This window comes from Anser cygnoides, chromosome 2, assembly GCF_040182565.1.
Source record: "Anser cygnoides isolate HZ-2024a breed goose chromosome 2, Taihu_goose_T2T_genome, whole genome shotgun sequence".
NCBI lineage: Eukaryota > Metazoa > Chordata > Aves > Anseriformes > Anatidae > Anser > Anser cygnoides.
This window is the reverse complement of record NC_089874.1, coordinates 74,535,670-74,554,472: the sequence shown is the minus strand read 5'-3', so window position 1 is coordinate 74,554,472 and position 18,803 is coordinate 74,535,670. Positions and strand designations below refer to the sequence as shown.

The 18,803-nt window shown below is 38.1% G+C and overlaps 1 protein-coding gene and 1 long non-coding RNA gene across 18 annotated transcripts in view; one reads left to right on the top strand and one right to left on the bottom strand.

The window, feature by feature from the left end:
* The window catches only part of LOC106034868 (uncharacterized), a 52,658-nt gene that overhangs the window by 14,097 nt on the left and 19,758 nt on the right, over positions 1-18,803 (bottom strand). For 13 of the 16 annotated variants that reach the window (XR_010829454.1, XR_007166253.2, XR_007166246.2 and 10 more), the window contains 3 exons: positions 18,042-18,248; positions 15,251-15,407; positions 8,377-8,504 (listed from right to left, as the gene is read on the bottom strand). This is a non-coding gene — a long non-coding RNA (uncharacterized lncRNA). Of the gene's footprint in view, positions 1-6,880; positions 7,151-8,376; positions 8,505-8,854; positions 9,705-11,828; positions 11,965-15,250; positions 15,408-18,041; positions 18,249-18,803 lie in introns of those variants that run through there. The other 3 variants (XR_007166251.2, XR_010829457.1, XR_007166247.2) reach the window with 3 other exon arrangements.
* MYO10 (myosin X) overlaps positions 1-18,803 on the top strand; it is a 163,742-nt gene that overhangs the window by 137,266 nt on the left and 7,673 nt on the right. For both annotated transcript variants that reach the window (XM_066992486.1, XM_066992487.1), the window contains exons 26-35: positions 1,248-1,371; positions 2,703-2,946; positions 5,031-5,126; positions 8,399-8,492; positions 9,232-9,287; positions 11,855-11,997; positions 13,142-13,336; positions 14,428-14,585; positions 15,909-16,032; positions 17,810-18,107. In XM_066992486.1, coding sequence (XP_066848587.1) covers positions 1,248-1,371; positions 2,703-2,946; positions 5,031-5,126; positions 8,399-8,492; positions 9,232-9,287; positions 11,855-11,997; positions 13,142-13,336; positions 14,428-14,585; positions 15,909-16,032; positions 17,810-18,107 — 1,532 coding nt within the window. The remainder of the gene's footprint in view (positions 1-1,247; positions 1,372-2,702; positions 2,947-5,030; positions 5,127-8,398; positions 8,493-9,231; positions 9,288-11,854; positions 11,998-13,141; positions 13,337-14,427; positions 14,586-15,908; positions 16,033-17,809; positions 18,108-18,803) is intronic.

Below are 18,803 nucleotides of genomic sequence, written 5' to 3'. Positions count from 1 at the left end.
ATAATTGATTTAAGATTTCTGATATTTTTTCCATTGTACAGCTGTACAGTCACTGTAGCTGTTCTTAGAAAATTCTGTATCGTGTAGTTTGACTTATTTACACTGCGTATGGACATAGTTATCTGTTGCAATCTCAGTGCCACTGGGGTGAGCATATTAGAGTCAGAGGCAGCTCCAGCCGTGATTGCAGTCCAAGGTTATACAAGGATATGGTTCTGTCTGTTTTAATGCAGAACTGTGCATTATTTCGTGAGGAGCTCGGTGCACGGGCGTGGATGCAATTCATAAGCAAAATACCTGTGTGCGCACATTTGGCATGGGGTAGTGTGGTGGGGAATTGATTTCAGAAAATACAGGTTCCGTTATGCATGCAAGTTGGAACAGTGTGAATAAACTGCTTGCAGAAATCCCCGATATGCCAGGTGTATTTGAAATTACTTTCAGAGTAAATTTCATACGATGGCAAATGGTAGAATTACTGAGGCAGACGCTTACAATGAAGAGCTCTCTTTCAGTGCTGTTTACTGAATTTACTGTGGTGTTTACTCTTCCAAAAAATATTTTTGGAAGAATATGATTTCCTCCACCACTCACAGAATACTTCTGTGAAACTGTGTGACTGGGAAAGTGAAAAAGTATTTCAGCAACACTGACTTATTTGGAAGGAATATGTTAGCACTAAAATATCTATGGCAGTGGAGGTAATGAAAGCCAAAGAGCATGATCAGCGTGGTCATTGGGATAAGCCAACAGCTCTTGCCTAAGAGGAAAATGCTTTTAACTGTCTATTTATCTATCTACACTGAGGACTCCTTCCTGTTGCGTGGCTGTGGGTGGGTGTCAGTCATCAGAACTTCTGTTCTATATCTGGGCATGGAGGAAAGCCATCATCACAGCTTGTGGAATAGGTTCTTTTTCAGGGCTTCTCTAAGCAGTTACCCACAGCACTTTGGTGATGGAGGGGGATCGAACACAACAGCATGCCCTCGTCATGCTCTTGCAAAGATCAAGATCACCTACAAAGCAGTTTCGTAAATTTGTTAAATGAAATTAGGGCTACTGTGTAATCACATAGGACAGGCTGTAGTTTACTACTGTGTACTCCCCTTTGTGAGCTGGACAAGAAGCACCAAGGAATCATGTCCTTTCAGTACATCATAAAACGTTTTAGTTGAAGAATTCTAAACCAATTCTCTCTAAACTCTTTCCTGAGAGATTATTCCGCCTTCATTCCTTTTCTTTCCTAGTTTGAAGACAGCGAAGAAGATTTTGACTCCAGGTTTGATACAGATGATGAACTTTCCTACCGAAGGGATTCAGTCTACAGCTGCGTCAGCCTGCCCTACTTTCACAGCTTTCTGTACATGAAAGGTACTGTGTGAATCAGAGATTGCTAAGTGTACAAGCTAAACAGAAATGTTTACTAAACCTTGCACTCCAGTTCTTGTGGAGTTAAGCTATTTTCAAAATCTTCAAAGACTGATGCAAAAGTTTGGAGAGAGCTGCTCTCAATTTAAGTTACTTGCAGTGGCTTACATCTGGCAATGTTTTTCCCCTCTGCAAAGAAACATTAAAAATTTTAGACTGCTTCTGTTTCATTTTACATATTTGCCAGGTCATAACAATGGAATATCCAATATAGGCATAGCAAAATAACTCGCAAAGTCCAATTGTACCAAATTTTGAAGAAAGCCAATTCCTTCTCCCAAAACCTTATAACAGACAGCATTCTGCATTGCAGATCAGTTTTACTGACCTCAGTCAACTTTCATTTGGGATCTGAAAGACTGAAAGGAAGGGTATGCATAGCAAAGGGGCATGAGAGACTGAAAGAATATACACAGGAGTTCTCTGGTTAAGATTCTTGGGTTTACCTTCTAATGATTGGCACTAAATTATAATCTAGAATTCTTCTATCATAACCATCACTATAAATTTCTTGGAATAGGAACAGGGATGAACAGGCACATGGGTACATTTGTGTGAAAAATAATGTATGCAGTCATCATTAGCATGGATTTTTACCCTCTGACGTAGTTAGCAAGAAGGAATGACAGGAGAAGATTGGTTTGGTTGAGGTTTTAGTACTTACATAACTACAGTGCAAGCTGTGTTGTCTGTCGTAGCAAAACTCACATGAAGTTTACACAGTATAGCTATGCTTTGGTATGACTGAGCTCACACTGGTATATTTCCCACTTTAAGTATGCTTTTTCCAGGTTTTATAGTTTTGAGTTGAACATTGCTACCTCCTAATAGCCAAAAGTATTGAAGAAAATTGGAGAGAAGAAAGGGTTTAATGCTTATTAAACTTCCTTAGGTTATCATCGAAATGCACTGAAAACAGTGTTGGAGACCTGTTTCTCACATACAATAAGACCTCTAAATAATTTATTTTAAATAATTGTTGTATATGTATATAGCAAATATATAGTATATGTTAATATACATTATATTGGGTTTTTTTACATTTATTTATTTATTATAATTTATAGTTCCAGGGTCTTTAGGTTGCCAACTGTATGGTGGCCTTTAGGATATGTAAAAATGAGGTCTTTGGTTTCATAGCTTACAGCAGAGACTCAGTTCAAGTGCACATTGTTGGTCAGCATCTTCCAGCGTTGGTTTGGTCACAGCTTCTGTTTTATAATATAATTGTGTGTCTTAACTACCTATAAACCTACATCTGCCTCTTTTGCCAGGTGGCTTAATAAACACATGGAAGCGACGCTGGTGTGTCCTGAAAGATGAGACCTTCCTGTGGTTTCGTTCCAAGCAGGAAGCACTTAAGCAGGGTTGGCTTCATAAAAAGGGGGGCGGATCATCCACACTTTCCAGAAGGAACTGGAAGAAACGATGGTTTGTTCTCAGGCAGTCCAGGTTGATGTACTTTGAAAATGACAGTGAAGAAAAGCTGAAGGGTTCCATTGATGTCCGAATGGCCAAGTAGGTTTACATGTGTTCATATGCTAGCCGTAGTTCCTCCTAAATACTTCTTGGGACTTAATCTGGGAAGATACTGAGTGCTCTGCCCTCAAATTGTACGAAATGCAAGCATGAGCGTGTGTTTGATGAAGATCTTGAAAGCAAGTGTTGTTCTCACTTGGCTCTCTCTTAAGTCTGATCCAGAGTTAAGCTAGAGCCAAATACTTCAGAAAGCTGCTGCTATAATGAACCCATCTATGCTTTCTCCCAGACTGGAGGCCCTACTTAGTCTGTAATGATTCCCAAGGCAATTCAGGGCATGTTGCCAAGTCTGTTGCCGCAGGCAAACACAGAATGGAGAGGGTGGAATTAATAGGTGATGAATATATTTAAGTTAGCATGGGTCAAAACTGTATCCTTGGTATACATTTATGATTTTTTTTACATTTGAAATAATTATGGTAGTTCCACAAAAAAAGTCTTTACAATGGATATATATTCATTTCCAAAGTCTACAATTACTAAACCCAATTTAACAATTTGTCTTGCTAACAGAAGTTCCTTATGCCTTAAAATTCTGTTTCATAAAGCATGCATCAAAAAAAAGTTTTCTAAGGGATAGCATTTTTCATTTTAAACAGTCAACATGTTTTATGACCATAGATTAGCTAATTTAAAAATTACAGTTTACTGATATTGGTAGTCTTATTTCTGTGTAAACATACCTAAGATTTCCTCCAAGGTAGAGAAAAACATAAAGAGCTGTAACACTTGCTTTCACTGAGAATCTTGTAAACTGCAATTGTCTGTTTTATTTTGTTCATTTAACAGAGTACTTGAACTAAACTAAAAGCTTAGTTTAAGCTTTTCTTTGGAAGTCTTGGTTGAGCCTTGGATTCAGGCAGGACAAAGCAAATAGTTTTGGTGAGCATCCTGACATGCCCTTGTAAAACCAATGAGCTGCTGGCTGTCAAGTAAAACTCCATATAGACTAAATTTCCTACCACAATTTTTGTGTTGAAACTGAATTCGACTCTGTCTTGTGTGTCATAGCATTTATTTAGCCCTTTTTCTAATACATTTAAACCTTCTTTTTGTTGTCACTATGTTGTTTCATTGACTGATCCCTGAAGAAGTTCTTTGCTGAACATACCTTTAAAATTGTCAGGTAAACGTTGCTGAACCTAACCTGAACTGTAGGTTGAATCTTCCTTCCTCCCAGTAACATTGTCCAAATGAAAGACAACAATACAGAATGATAGCATTCTGTTTTTACAGCAGATAAACAAATTGTCTTCACGAGGCTGATAAGGAGAGACTACGTGTTGTATGTAGGAGAGAGATTTATGAGAATTGTATAGCTGATAAGGAAGCATAGCTCATTAAGAAGGAAATAATAAGCTTCAGACAAATACAGTAAAACAGTGAAAAGGAAATCAAGTTGATTTCTTTCTTAAGCTTCAGGAAAGTCTTAATCTTCCACCAAAAACTTCCAAATGTTAATACAATATTTCAGTTACTCCTTAAAAATCTTGTGCTTTGTGGTCCATGATTTTTTAGTATATCAATACTTAGGTATCCAAACTGCAAATTAGAAAGATGTAATTTTTCAGAAGATGAGTGATCAGCTTTTTCTGGAAGTTACGTTTTTTCAAGCGTCTTTATAGTGACTTACAGCTACACAGAATCACTAATTCAGGTTTGGTTTTGTTTTATTTTTAATTTTCAAAGGCTTTCATTTTACCACTCCAAAATCTATTGGTATGCAATCAGTTCAGAAATATATCCATTTCTAAATTCAGTTGGCCTTGCCTCTCTCAGGGTTTGATAATGCTTTTCCTTTAGTTCATGTTAAAACATTAGAGTAGTCAACTTTGTATAGTGACATTCATAAAGTAGCTTGAATATCTGTACAGTACAGGCAGAAAACATGGCAACTATCATCTGGTGTATTAGTACTGTCTGAGATAAAACACTAATCAGGTTCAACAATGCCGATTGCTGTTACTCTGAATGTCAGTAGTTTGTGATCCTCTCAGGAGAATAGCCATTTTCAAAATACGGTGACAATCTAATGCTCAGTCTTGGCATTTTCTTCTTTTCAGAGAGATTGTTGATAATACAGGCAAAGAAAATGGTATTGATCTAATAATGGGTGATAGGACCTACCACTTGATCGCTGAATCTCCTGAGGATGCAAGGTATGAAAATCATTAGGCTTTTTTTTTTCTTTTTAACCTCCCTGCCATTCTGACTTGTGTTTATCATTTATTTATTTGCCCACTGTCACCAAATAGTCAGGCTGTGTTAAACATGTTGCATTTAACACTTTTTCCAAAGGCCTGCTGATGTAGTCAGCTTTTGATGCTTTTCTTTTGCATTACCCTGCTGCATTTAGCTGCACAGATTAGATCAATAAGATCCCTCTCACCTATCTAAAATAAAGTACTATTTGGGGTTGGGATCTTTTTGCTTAAGCAGAGCCTAATTCTTTTCAAGTTGCAATGGGATCATTGGATTTTAGGGTGAATACGTGTTCATGAACAAGAGGAGCATGCAACAGTGTTGGCCTTTCTACTGATTTAAAAAAAGGTCTTAACATTTGTTGCTGAAGGATCCATATCAAGCTGTAGGAGCATGCTGGTAGGTGAATAGCAAGCTTAACTTGTCAAATCAGGTGTAGTGTATCTTTAAAAAAAATAAACAAAATAAACCCCACACTACCATTTGTGTGAGATAATAATATGCTTGCCTATAAAAATCAAGCATTTAAATAAAGTGAACTTAGTAATCAAATCTTACTACCCATTGCGTTGCTGCCCCAAGGCCAGAGCGCAGGATGCTTATGTCAACATTACTTGAGCTCGTCTTGCTCTGAAGCCTTGAAAGTTGCTTTGTGTTCTATTTTTTTTTGAAATTGTAATACTTTCCTGTATCACATGACCCTGAATATAAATTCAGCAATGCTTACAATGCAGTCATTGATTCATTTTTAGGCATCCTTAAAACTACACTTACATATGAATTTCTCAGCACTCATTGTTAAGATTCTTGTTTGATGTGAGTAAATTTTAAAATGAAGGCTTAGCTAAAGTCTTTTCTATTAGACTTGTGTACATGCCCTGATAAAGGTTCCACAGGGATCAATAATGAATTGCCAGCATAAAAACTTGTCTGCTGCCATGCATCTTTTTCAAGTTTTTTCTTTAATGTAGAAGAGGAAGCACAACACACCATTGTTGTATATAGTACACATAACATACCATCTAGCTTAAATTGTTTTTTTTCTGGTGTGTTTCAAGTTTCCTTTTTTCACATTCATCTTAGAAAACTTTAATGAGGGACATGTGTAAGGATTTCCAGATGGGCTTAAGTCAAAGCCTTGTTAATGTTTGGCTTTGTTAAAAGAGAAGCACAAAATCATTGTATTATGTTGTTTCTGGATCTGCTATTGAAAAATTATTTTGCACATGAGCTACACGATCAACTGAGGTTGCTTTTTGTTCAAATGAAGGGGGGGGGAAACCTGAGCTCCCCCCCCTCTCCACCCTACCCCCCACCCCCCAAAAAGAGGAATTACTGTTTTTGCTCATGGAAGTGTATTTGAGGATAAAAGTAATGTTTCAGTGGGTAACCATTATTTCAAACCCTCATCTGTCTTTTTCATATTCCTGAGTTCTAGCACTCAGCTGAAAACCAAGGGATGGCCCGAGAGGGAGAAAGCAATAGGAGAGTAAAATCTGCCTTTGTCGTTTTTGCAAAGTGACATGATAGATTTCTTTTTCATTGTTTACACAAAGATTGCACGATGAAATTAGGAAACCTTTGAATTGTGCCTTAAAGTCCAGTAACAAATTATTACTAACTGTGCATACAGTGCTATGAAGTCTTTTTTGTCTTTAAATAAAAGGTTAACATTTAAATACATTTGCAATTCCTAAGCCTCAAAAAAAAGCTGAATTTAATTTGTAGGAATGTTCACGTAGGTGAGTTTAGGTTTCTTCAGCTGATGGTTCATTCTCTCTGGGTAACCCTCACTTCAGGGGGTTTTCAGTGACCTTGTTTTACATCAGTAATCCTTACAGCAAAGTAATTGTTAAGCACAAGTTCTCCATGGGTGTACCTCTGAGTCTTAACAAAAGAATAAAAACTAAATAAATTCTCATCTTCTTTCCCGTTGTCAGGCAGTCCGAATCTTCGTTTTTCATCATGCCTTGTGTTGTTTCTAATGAAAGTATAAGCTGTTAGAAGCTGCTCTAGGATGACAAGGCAGAACTGGTACTGTTTGACGGACTACTACGCACGTTTTCTCAAGCTATTTTGGCAATTTGGTTTCCAGATATCTACATTATGCAAAGCAGTTAGCTTGCAAATGCTGGAGTTATGGAGACAGCGCTTCAGTTTCATAGGCAGAAATTCTTTGACTATAAGCAATTGTAGAAAAGATTATTTTAAATTCAAAGCCATTAATCTTGCATTTGTTTTCTCAACCTGGTGGTGACTGAGAACCCTCTGCAGAGAGGTGAGGACTCAGTTTTAAAGGCTGGGCTTTTGAGCCCTTTGAAAACTCAGCCCCAGGTAGTTTTCATTAGAATGGCAAATTCGTATCTCAAAGAATGGCATTCAGGAACCTGCCGAACAGGCCAAGCTCTGCCCTCAAATTTCTTTCAGAGGAATTGCTTAGAGTAGTTGAGCTTTATCATATACAAATGCCAGGAGGGTAGAGATTTCCCAGAAGCAGAAGGTGTGGTTGGAATTAAATCCTTTTGCAATTGCTGCTCAGCACTGGGGCCAGAGTACTGGAAACCTCTCTGCCAGTTTCCCTACTGTGGAAATACAAGGCCACTGGAGTGGGGTGAATTGGCTGTGGTTCAGCATCACTGGTCCTTCCAGCAGCTGGATTTTCTAGTGCTCCACAGGGAACAAAAAACGTAGAGGTAGTTGCTTGAGGGTTTTATTCTTTTCCCCCTCTCGATTGTGCTTCTACAGAGGACTTACGTCCTCTTGGCCTTTGGAGAAGTATCATTGTAAGAAACTATTACCAGTCATGTTATCAGTGTAGCAAAATTTATTATCTGAAGGTTGGATTTCCCAATAAAGGCTTTGTATATAGCTGGTAACCTGTTTTATTTCAGATGAAATGTGAGGAATGTGTTACAAATACTTTCTAAACACTCAGATATTTTAGTGTGCTCATTGCCAGTTTTTTTAGAGGTGCCACTTTTTATACACACTATTTGTCCTCAGGAAGAAGGGTATGACATGAACTTGGATGGGAGACCTGGAGGGGCTTGTTTGTATCCTGTATTACTTGAACTGACATAAAGCTTTGCTGCATTTATGCATGTTGACAAAAGGAATCTTAAGCAATTTCAAAAACCAGCAGAACCTGCTAGATCTCTGCAGAACAAAGGTGACAAAAGGCTTGTGCACAAGCAACATTTTACTTACGCTGCTGCCTTTCACTCCACAGCCAGTGGTTTAGTGTTCTGAGTCAAGTCCATGCGTCCACAGAGCAAGAGATCCGAGAGATGCATGATGAGCAGGCAAATCCACAGAATGCTGTGGTAAGTCAAAATCTGAAGAAATTTTCAAAGCAAAGATTTTTAGAAAACAAGGGGACACTGTGGTGGTTGCAGTTTCTGACAGTGCTAGCTGTGACACTGGCCAGAGGCTCCAGGTCCTAGGCCCTGCACCTGTACAAGAGGAAAGGCTGGCTTCTCTCCCCATCCCCATCATTTGCCTCAGTGAAAAGCGAGCACTGTTGTTGTTTTTTTTCTTTTTTTGGTCCAGTTCCCTGCCACACCACAGTGTACATCTGAGTTTGAAGCTTTGCAAGGATACAGTTAATGAGTAAATTAAAACCACAAGTAGAAAATTTGAGATTTCCCTTGTCCTGCATTTGTCATTCTTTACAACTTTCACTGGGAATAATGTGATAAATTTGGAACCTACAATCAAGCAAAGGGAAACAAAAACTTCAAATGTTTGCCCTCAGAGAATGCCATTTATAGTGGGATGCCACTTCTAGGACAAAACTTAAAGCAGGTTTGGGAGCATAGAAAAATAAGAGCAGTTTCTGAGCTGTCTCCAACTTAACTACAGATAAACTTTTACTGAATCTGTTTATCAGAGTCTCTTAGTTTTTCCCCTCATTATAATGGTTAGGAGAAACTGCTGCCCAAATCTGTGGTTCATTTTGCTTGATCAAAGCTGCTGCTTCTTTCACCTGTCTCGGAGTAAAGCACTGTGAGTAATGTAATAGTAAATGTCTTCCTCCTTTTCTGCTTGGACATTTGTTTATAGGGTACACTCGATGTAGGACTAATTGATTCTGTCTGTGCTGCTGACAATCCAGATAGGTAAGTCAGAACCATGACGGGTGACTTTCTTCTTATTATTTCTCTAGTCAAAATCAGATGCTTTTTATTTTAGTCTCTATATTCTGCTGGCCAACCACACATTGTTGTCTCCCTTTTCATAGTATCAAACACCACACTGAAAGAGGGAAGGTAAGTAGAGTGACGTTTTATGTGGGGACTTCACTATCTTCCCTGACATTGCTCCATATGTGAACTGTTCGGCTGTTTTACTAGTATGGTGATCCAAAAGCAGAAGATTAAATGTTTCTTTCACTTACACAAGTAATACTCCTGAAAAAGAGAAGCCTGTTTTTGAGTCCCTTAGCAATACGGTAGACAGAAAAATTCTTGGCTAATATTTTGCCATTCATCTTCTCTTGCAAGAATGTTGTGCTCTAGATGGACGATACTTATTTCCTAAAATAAAAATATCTTTTATAACAAACAAAATAATGCAGCGTTTTAAAAATAAACAGAAAACAATCAGGGTATTCTTAGCTCTTGAACTAGCAACAGCGTACTGAGGGATACAAAGTTATCTGAGTTCAGACTGTGGCTCTGATTATAAGATTACTGGCTTTGAGGTGTTATTCTTACTGGAACAGTTCATTACAGTCTACTCATTGCAAATGTGTGAAACATCTGGGTTTAAGTTACTGGTTTCTCCTTGGCCTACCATGATCCTGATACTGCAAGTAACTGTGATTGTAAGCTCAGGCTTTCTAAATAATACAAGACAGATGTCCAAAGCTTTCAAAATGTTGTTAGAGAGGCATTTCTCCTGTAAGCATTTTTCACACAGATTTTTTTCTTGTATTTTTTTTTAGCTCTCTGGGATGCTCATCAGGGATGGAAAGGTTTTCAATTAGGAAATTAATTTGACCGATGTAGGCAATAGAATATTTTTATCTTGACACATATGAAACCACTATTGCAAGCTTAAAAGAGAGGGGCTAAGCAGAGCACCCTTTGAATCTGTATTCAGAAGGAATCCCAAGAATGGAGTTTCTGCTGTTTCCCTAAACTGGGGAGAAGGGGAGCCTGGAAAGTTGGCTACTGTTGGTCATCAAAACCTCTTGCTTGATAGCTTGATCTACTTTAGTTTATACCTTAGCTCTGTCCTTTTTCAGTTCTCTTGCTACTGCTTATCTATAGCTTCTCTCCTGCATATCACATTATACAGCCTTCTACAATGTGCTTCACATAGCTCAGTCTCAAGCTGCCTCCTCTTCACGTATTTTAAAAAGTGGTCAGCAAAATTCTGCTGTTCAGTTCACATCTCTGTTTCCTCATCTACCACTATTCCTGAATAATTTAGCACTTCAGCACCAAAGTGGGTATGACCAAAACATTGAGTCCTGATCACTCCTTACCCACTTCTGTCACACTGGTGAGCAAGCACTACTTGTAGATAACACTTTTTCTCCCACTTTATAGAAAGTATTCAGAAGATGTTCCTTCTTCTGTTTTTCTGTATTTGCATAATTAAACTTACTTGCACACTTCTCGTGTTTCTTGACTTACTGTAACCTCCCTTCACCAAGTATTACAGATTTATCTCCTAATCATTTTTATTAATTTTTCTTTATGCTGACCTCCATCAAGCTTTAAACAACACACGTTCACTTTGGACATATTGGGTCATATTTGGGTGAACTATCCCCATAAACAATTTTAATTGGTTCTAAATTCTACCCAATTACGTTCTTGCTAGAACCATAGAACAAAAGCCTATGCCCTTCTCATGCATGGGGTAGCCCAGACTGCATCATTCCCATTTTCTACACCTGATACAGGTCTTAGCAAGTGGGTGGACATAGTCCTGGGCAACCTCCTCTAGGTGTCCCTGCTTGAGCAGCAGGGTTGGACCAGATGGCCTACAGAGGTCCCTTCCAACCTCAACCAGTCTGTGATTCTGTGTGTTGCAGGATGAAAAGAATTAATGGTAAAGGGTTAAAACAAGTGTTTGTAGGCTGAAAAACCTACACCTCTAATCCAGAGAGCCATCAGCACAGTTCACTCGGGCTAGTTCTTTATGCTTCAGTGAATCCTGGTGTAGGATTGGATAAAAGCCAGACTCTCATTATAAATAGATTGTATTGTCTGCAAATTGGGATTCACTGCATTAAAAATAAAAGAATCTGTGTTCACATGCTGCTTCACTACAGACCATTGTAAATTGTTGTTGGTTTTAGCTAACGTAACTACTGAAGCAGACACTCTAAATAGATCCAACCCTGAAATAAAGTTCTGATTAAGATCGAAAGCTGATTAAAGATTTGAGTTTTTTCTCATGATAGATTTATTTTGAGAATAGGAGAAGTTGCAATTTAAATTGAACCCTTCCACTATTCAGAGCCCGACCATTTCAGTGTGAATCCAACACACTTGTGTCTTTATAAATGCTTAATATTTTTTAGATCTAGTGGTGTTGAAATAAATGCTGTAGAGGTGGACAATATTTATCTGAATACAAAAATGCAAACAATGGATGGTGTTTATGCTTATGGTGAATGAGTTAAACAGTATGTTGACTGTAAAGGCTTTTTCAATCTTTATTTTCATAGACCCAATTCCTTTGTGATCATCACTGCTAATCGTGTTCTTCATTGTAATGCTGACACTCCTGAAGAGATGCATCACTGGATAACCCTGCTGCAGAGGTCAAAGGGGGACACTAGAGTGGAAGGACAAGAATTCATTGTGAGGGGTAAGAACCAAGTCGAATAAAGTAAACAAGATCCATTAACCTCAAAAGAGATTGTTCCCCAATACAATCTGTGTAATATGCTAGCATAGCATGGCAGTGTTGGAGCCTCATCTTTGTACAGTATAGTTTACTCACAAATGAATACAGCTGAAATTATCACACTCACAGATACCACACTCTCATAGATTAATTACGGTTGGAAAAGACCTCCAAGATCATCTGGCCCAACCATCCCCCTACCATTAATGTCACCCACTAAACCACGTCCCTAAGTGGCAGGTCCAACCTTTCCTTAAACACCCCCAGGGACAGTGACTCCACCACCTCCCTAGGCAACCCGTTCAATGCCTGACTACTTCTTCTGAGAAGAAATTTCTCCTAATTTTTGACAAATGTCAGGCATTTATAAACAGAAAGGAATGAAAATCTAAAATCATAAATCTCAGATAGCCCATTTAATGAAATACCATATTTTTTCATAGCCTGAACTTTGGATAATCCCTGCTGCTTTATAAGTGCCCGTACTTGAAAATAAGTTCTCTTACAACCTACAGTGCAAAATAACCTGCAGTAAATCAGAAGAAAGGGGTACTGGTTAGAGATTATGCGGAGGGAGCAGAGGCAGATAACTCCAGGGTAATCTTCCCCCGTATTACCTGCATGTACATAACCCTGCATTGTTGCTAAGTTGTAAGGGCTTTAAATAGTCAATAGAATCTAATTTCTGGTTTAAAAGAGATAGACTATGGATTGCTTATATAACTGAAAAGACAACATTTCATTATAAGACAATCAATTCTACAGATAATATGTAGATGGAGTTAATAAACTGCTGGTATAATTCTGATTTTGTTTTCAATTGTGCCAAATAAAAAGACACTAATGTGGACAAAAGCAGCTTTGTAAGTTGACAAAAGAATTTCTCTATGTAAACACCAAAGTTGAAAAGTTTTCATGTAGATTTTATATGGTATTTTCATCATTTCATTGCTTGAAAATTTTACTCAAAGTTGCTTAATATGTGAGCTAAACAATTTACATTGTGTTTTTGTCATTAAAAGTATGCAACTAACTTGTAGCAACTTAATTTTGTCCAACTCTATTAAAAAAAAAAAAAGTGTGCTTCAAATTGTGTCTTTAATAGGATGGCTACATAAGGAAGTAAAAAACAACCCAAAGATGTCTTCATTAAAACTCAAGAAGCGTTGGTTTGTTTTGACACACAATTCTTTGGACTATTACAAGAGTTCTGAGAAAAATGCTTTGAAATTGGGTACACTGGTCCTAAACAGCCTCTGTTCAGTGGTCCCTCCTGATGAAAAAATCTTCAAAGAGACAGGTAATTGTCTGCTCTGGGTTCAAGTCTCCTTTCAGTTACCTTCTGGCCTACCTACCTAGTAATGTAACAAACACTGCATAAGAATATTTTAAATAGATTATTAGAGTTGCAGTTTGATAACCAAATCAGGTCCCTAAGTCACTGAGGTATTTTACATGGACTTACTGGGCAGAAGATAGGTAATAATGTACACAACAGTAAAAATTGTTCTCACCAGCATTCAAGTTACTGACTGACACTGCTGCTAAATTAGTTTGAACACATATGCTTTCACATTAAAGACACATGGGTAGCAATTGTGAGGGCAAACATTCGTGGAGCAAATATAAGGAGATCTAGAGTAAAAGTCCACTCGGTGCTAACCTACATACTACATCTGAGTCAGCTCCAGAGCACATTTCCATGCTGGTTTTCAGTTCAGACATGGCTGTTTGCAAATGAGAAGCATTGACAGCCCTATGTAATCTCACTGGGGTCACTGACACTTCAAAGAGGCTTTTGCTAGTGAGAGATGAAATAGGTTTTATTTAATTGAATCTGCTTCGTAAAAAGCCTATACAGTGATGCAGAGAGAGAATTTGAATTGAAATGCTCTTCTGTCATCTTTGCCACTTCATTTGTGTGAAATTAATGACGTTTTTTAAAAAGAAGTAGCAGCTCATGCTTTATACCTGCTAGTATGTGTGCCATAGGTGATGAAAGACTCATATACAAAACAAGACTTAGATTCTTCTTCTACAGACAGGACTGGAGAAGCAGGGCCTGCAAGTCACGTATCGCTCACAGTATTCCACAGTGATGTTCTCTGATCGCTTTTACTAAGATTACTGGGTGAAATGGAAGGCAGCATGGTGGTGGCTGCATTCTAAGATTATTCTTATGCTTTTTTAATGGAGAGAAACTCCTTTAAAACCATACTGTCCAGATTATGTTACTGAATTGCCAGTACAACTTCTTAGTCCCTGAAAAACTGCCAGCACAATCCAGAATTCAGCACTTGGGGTCTCATGGGACTATCTGTTTTCAGAGAGAAGTCATGGTATATTTATAGTTGCTGCTTCCATGGTTAACAATTTTTATTGTTGTGCTAGGCTATTGGAATGTAACTGTGTATGGACGCAAACATTGCTACCGTCTCTATACAAAATTGCTTAATGAAGCGACCCGCTGGTCAAGTGCCATCCAGAATGTGATTGACACAAAAGCGCCGATTGATACCCCAACTCAGCAACTTATTCAGGATATTAAGGTAGGAACAAACAGGCAGAACTGGGAAAGAAGAGTTGTTTAAATAAATATTTGAAATCAGTCTTTTTTTTATGTTGCCTTTGCAGTATGTAGTAATAAAGCAGAAAACATGAATTTTAGTCATGCAGTGACATGGACTGAAGTTGTAGAATCTGATGTATTCACTCACCTGCTAAAGGAAATTCTATTTGAACAATATAAGACCAAAGTATGAAGTGCAAATTGGAGGGGAAGAGGGAGAGAACTTTTTTCATTAAAACAGTAATAAGCTGTACTGTTTTGGGCAACTTGACAGACGTTGCTGTATCAGGCAGTAGAGCTGTAGTCTGTGAGTTCATGAGTTAGCGGACCTGTTTGGCTATGTTCGCAGTGAGCAGCGTGCCAGGATGTGGACTAGACAGCTCCTGTGATTTTTTTATTTTTTTTTAATTCTCCCCTCACCCCCCAATGTGTTGCATTTCTTGATTTATGATAGCGTGGGTTAAGCATGTCTCTCTGCATGACAAGAAGCATGCTCTGTGAATATTTACTGCTTTATTATCCTGCTGGGGACATTGCATGCATACCCAAAGAAGGTCTTTCTAGAGATTTTTGTTAATCTGCTTTCAGGACAGGGGACGATGATTCTCAGAAGATACAAAAAAGGCAAGGGGGAGAACTACCAACCTTTTTTCTTAGTGGAAGCCTCCATCATGGAGAAAAATTATCAGATCCTAAATTTCAAAACTACGAAAGCTGTTGAGAGCCTTTCTTCAGAGCAGTAGAAATATGTGGAAGTTCAGGATTGACAGAAGACAGTGATCACACATTTGTCAGACTTGAGCTAAGAAAGAACAGTATTTAGACATCAGAGCGGGTGCATCAGGTTTACAGCAGCTATTTTTCTGGACTGTTTTGCTGATGATAGTTCCAGCAGATTACAACTGAAAAGGCCAATTAGGTATGCTGGAGAAATAGTTCTAAATAAAACTTAAAGAACAATGTCTTGATATAATTTCAACCATGAAATACTGGAATAAAACAATCGTAAAATGAAAACACACTTCCAGAAAACCTCATGAAACTTCACTTGTGTCTCCTGCAGCACTACTATGGTTAGGTTTTTTTACTGCACAGATAAAGTAAGCTTATGCAACTACTGAGGTTAGCAGGCACTAAGCATTCATAGCCTGCAGAAAACCATGGCAGCCACAGTACCTGCAAGTGGATTTAGCACCAGATAGTAACACTGACTGATCTTTTCATAGCCAACCTAAAGGCACAAAGCATTGTATCACTGTTAATGCTGAACCCAACATCCTGCTTTTTTTTCTTACCCCAATAGGAAAACTGCCTGAATGCTGATGTGGTTGAGCAGATCTATAAGAGAAACCCTATTCTCCGTTACACTCATCATCCATTGCACTCGCCATTATTGCCACTGCCATATGGGGACATTAATCTAAACTGTAAGTTTTTCAGCCATAGAAACACTTTTCTGTATGAAAGACTAAACTGTGGGATGGGAGTTTTCAGTCCATGGGTATAGTGAAAAAATTATTCTTGTAATGCAAATAAAGAAGTTTCCCTGTTCTCTTGCAGAAGGTAGAGAACAGCAGTTTACCTAGCAGAAAACCACGTGTTTGTGGTGCTCCTACAGGAGTGTTACAGAAAGGAAAATTGCTATTGCTGCTTTAAGAGAAATTTGTTACCAACACAGCTAAGAAGACAGAGTTTGAAAAGCCTGGCACTGAAATCAAGAACAAAACCCAATTCATTCAGTCTCCTTGAATCATACACTCCTTCTCAAATTATTGTTTTTTCATACCCCATGAGGGGAGCTGCAGCTGCACAACTTCAATTCACAAGTGTAAGGTTCATCAGTTGCGGTGGGAAGTATTATTTACATGAAACAAGTGGTGAATGGGCATGCTTTGAAAAAGTAATGGTTCATTTATGCCTGAAGCAGGTGTAATCGTGTCTTTTAATATTATTTGTTCAATCGCTAACTTAGAAGTCTATTAAATGAACGGTTCACAGTTATCGATGGTTGTGAATCTGATGCCTGTAAATGGATTTGCTTGTGTTATTTTGCAGCTGCGTATTAAACAAGATTTGTCTCAGATCAGAAGTTTCATCCCTGGGAGGAGGGTGGGAGGTAACAGTTGATTAAAAGCTAAGATATTTCTTCTAACACTTCCTGATAAATCACGTGATATCCTGCTGCATGAATGAAAAAGAAAAATAAAATCCTAGGAGAAACCTCTCCCTTCTCTTTTTATTCCTCCTCCTGTCCATTGGCAAGCCACAATTCTGATCTTGAGCTGGTCACTTTTGCTGGTTGTCCCATGCACAAACGCAACATGAATGCTCTCTAATCCCCTTGGACAGAAAAGGCTAGCTCTCTCTGAAGTAGAAGTCTTTCCAAAATCTTCCCATACTAAATGTCTCTCTACAGATTGACTGATGCTCAGTTATTGCCATGACTTGCAGTTGAGTTCTAGTTACTTTCTCTAATAGTATAATGTTAGGAATGTTAGGTTAGAAATTTAGTATTTGGAAGATATGCCTGTACTGCTTCATGCTTTGATGGTTAGTAGGCCTAACTGATTCATACACCGGAGCAATCTCTCATCCCTTTAACCCAAGCACCATGGTGCTTTTAAGAATATTGTGAAAGTTCTTAGCCCGTGCTGAAAAACTTGTAGTATGAAAATCAATCAAATCACCTTCTTTTCCAGCACTTAATAAGAAAGTTGCAGTTTCATGGCAGAGATTTTGTTTTATTCATGTTGTTTGGGTTTAACTGAACTTCTGCTGTAGAAAAAAGCGATGTCATGAACCTGTCACTTTCCATAATCCAGTCATGCTTTACCTCACTTAAAATCTGACTTGCTTTCCACTTTCTTGTGACAGTGACAAAGTGATATACTACCAGCAGTGTGGATCCCCTCTCCGTCAAAGTAGCTTCTCCATCAAAAATCTCTGATCAAGCAAAATACACATTCTAAGCTACATTGTCAGAAATTTCAAAATGGTATTTCATTACATTCAGAACAAATCTCAATAACAGAATAGCTCATAAAATGAGTTGGCATCATACATTGGAAATGGAAAAGATCCGTTCTAATATCTTGCATAATAAGGGCCATAGAATATATCACTGGGCAATTCCTATGATAAGTCTGAGTGCTTTCTCTTTAATATCTCAGTCTAAGCACCGTTCTCCCTGGTTTTTGTTCGCAGTACTAAAAGACAAAGGTTACACAACTCTGCAGGATGAAGCTATCAAGATATTTAATTCTTTACAGCAGCTGGAGTCTATGTCTGATCCCATCCCTATAATTCAAGGTATCCTCCAAACAGGACATGATTTACGACCTCTTCGAGATGAGCTCTACTGTCAGCTCATCAAGCAGACCAATAAAGTGCCTAACCCTGGGAGCGTGGGGAACCTTTATAGTTGGCAAATACTCACCTGCATGAGTTGCACATTTCTGCCAAGTCGTAGCATCCTCAAATATCTCAAGTTTCATCTCAAAAGGTGAGAAGCCTTCAACTACAAGAGCGAGAAGTTTCTTCACTCACTGTCTTTTTCCCCACAACATGTAACAGTGTTTAGACATCTTGTAGTGTGATTTGAAGATACATTCACTTATTGAACTGGTTATGCTAAAGAGTAAATCTGAAAAGAAAAAAAAAGTTGTAAGAAAACAGTGTTTGAGTTGATCTTGATTCTTATTCGAGGAATCAAGCAAAGCCCCATGAAACTAAATGCATAATCATAATTTACTAATGTTGACAAAAGGTGGGGGGTGGGGGGGGCTTTCTGTAATTTTGTGAAGTTGCTTAAATGACTTGTGGCAAGTATGCGCAGGTCCTGTTCCTAACTGTCCAAATCAAGTCGCTAAAAATTATTCATCATGCTTACCTTAGTTTTTTGAGGTACTATACACATAAAAGAACATTACAGTGTTTAAAGATATACTTGAGGTAAAAATGTCTATTTGCAAATCTAATTTAAGACACTAGCAACTGCTGAGGAACATTTTTGAAACATTTTTGAAAGCTAAGCATTAACCAGAATGTAGAGTTCCTCTTGCTCTGATGCAGCCGAAGAACGTAAAGTGTGTCCCCTTAGGAAAAGTAGTCCAATAGTAACAAACTGTTCTCAGTAATTTAAAAGTCACATCTATGTTTGTGCTAGAACATGGACTCTGTAAATCACTTTGCTGAATGT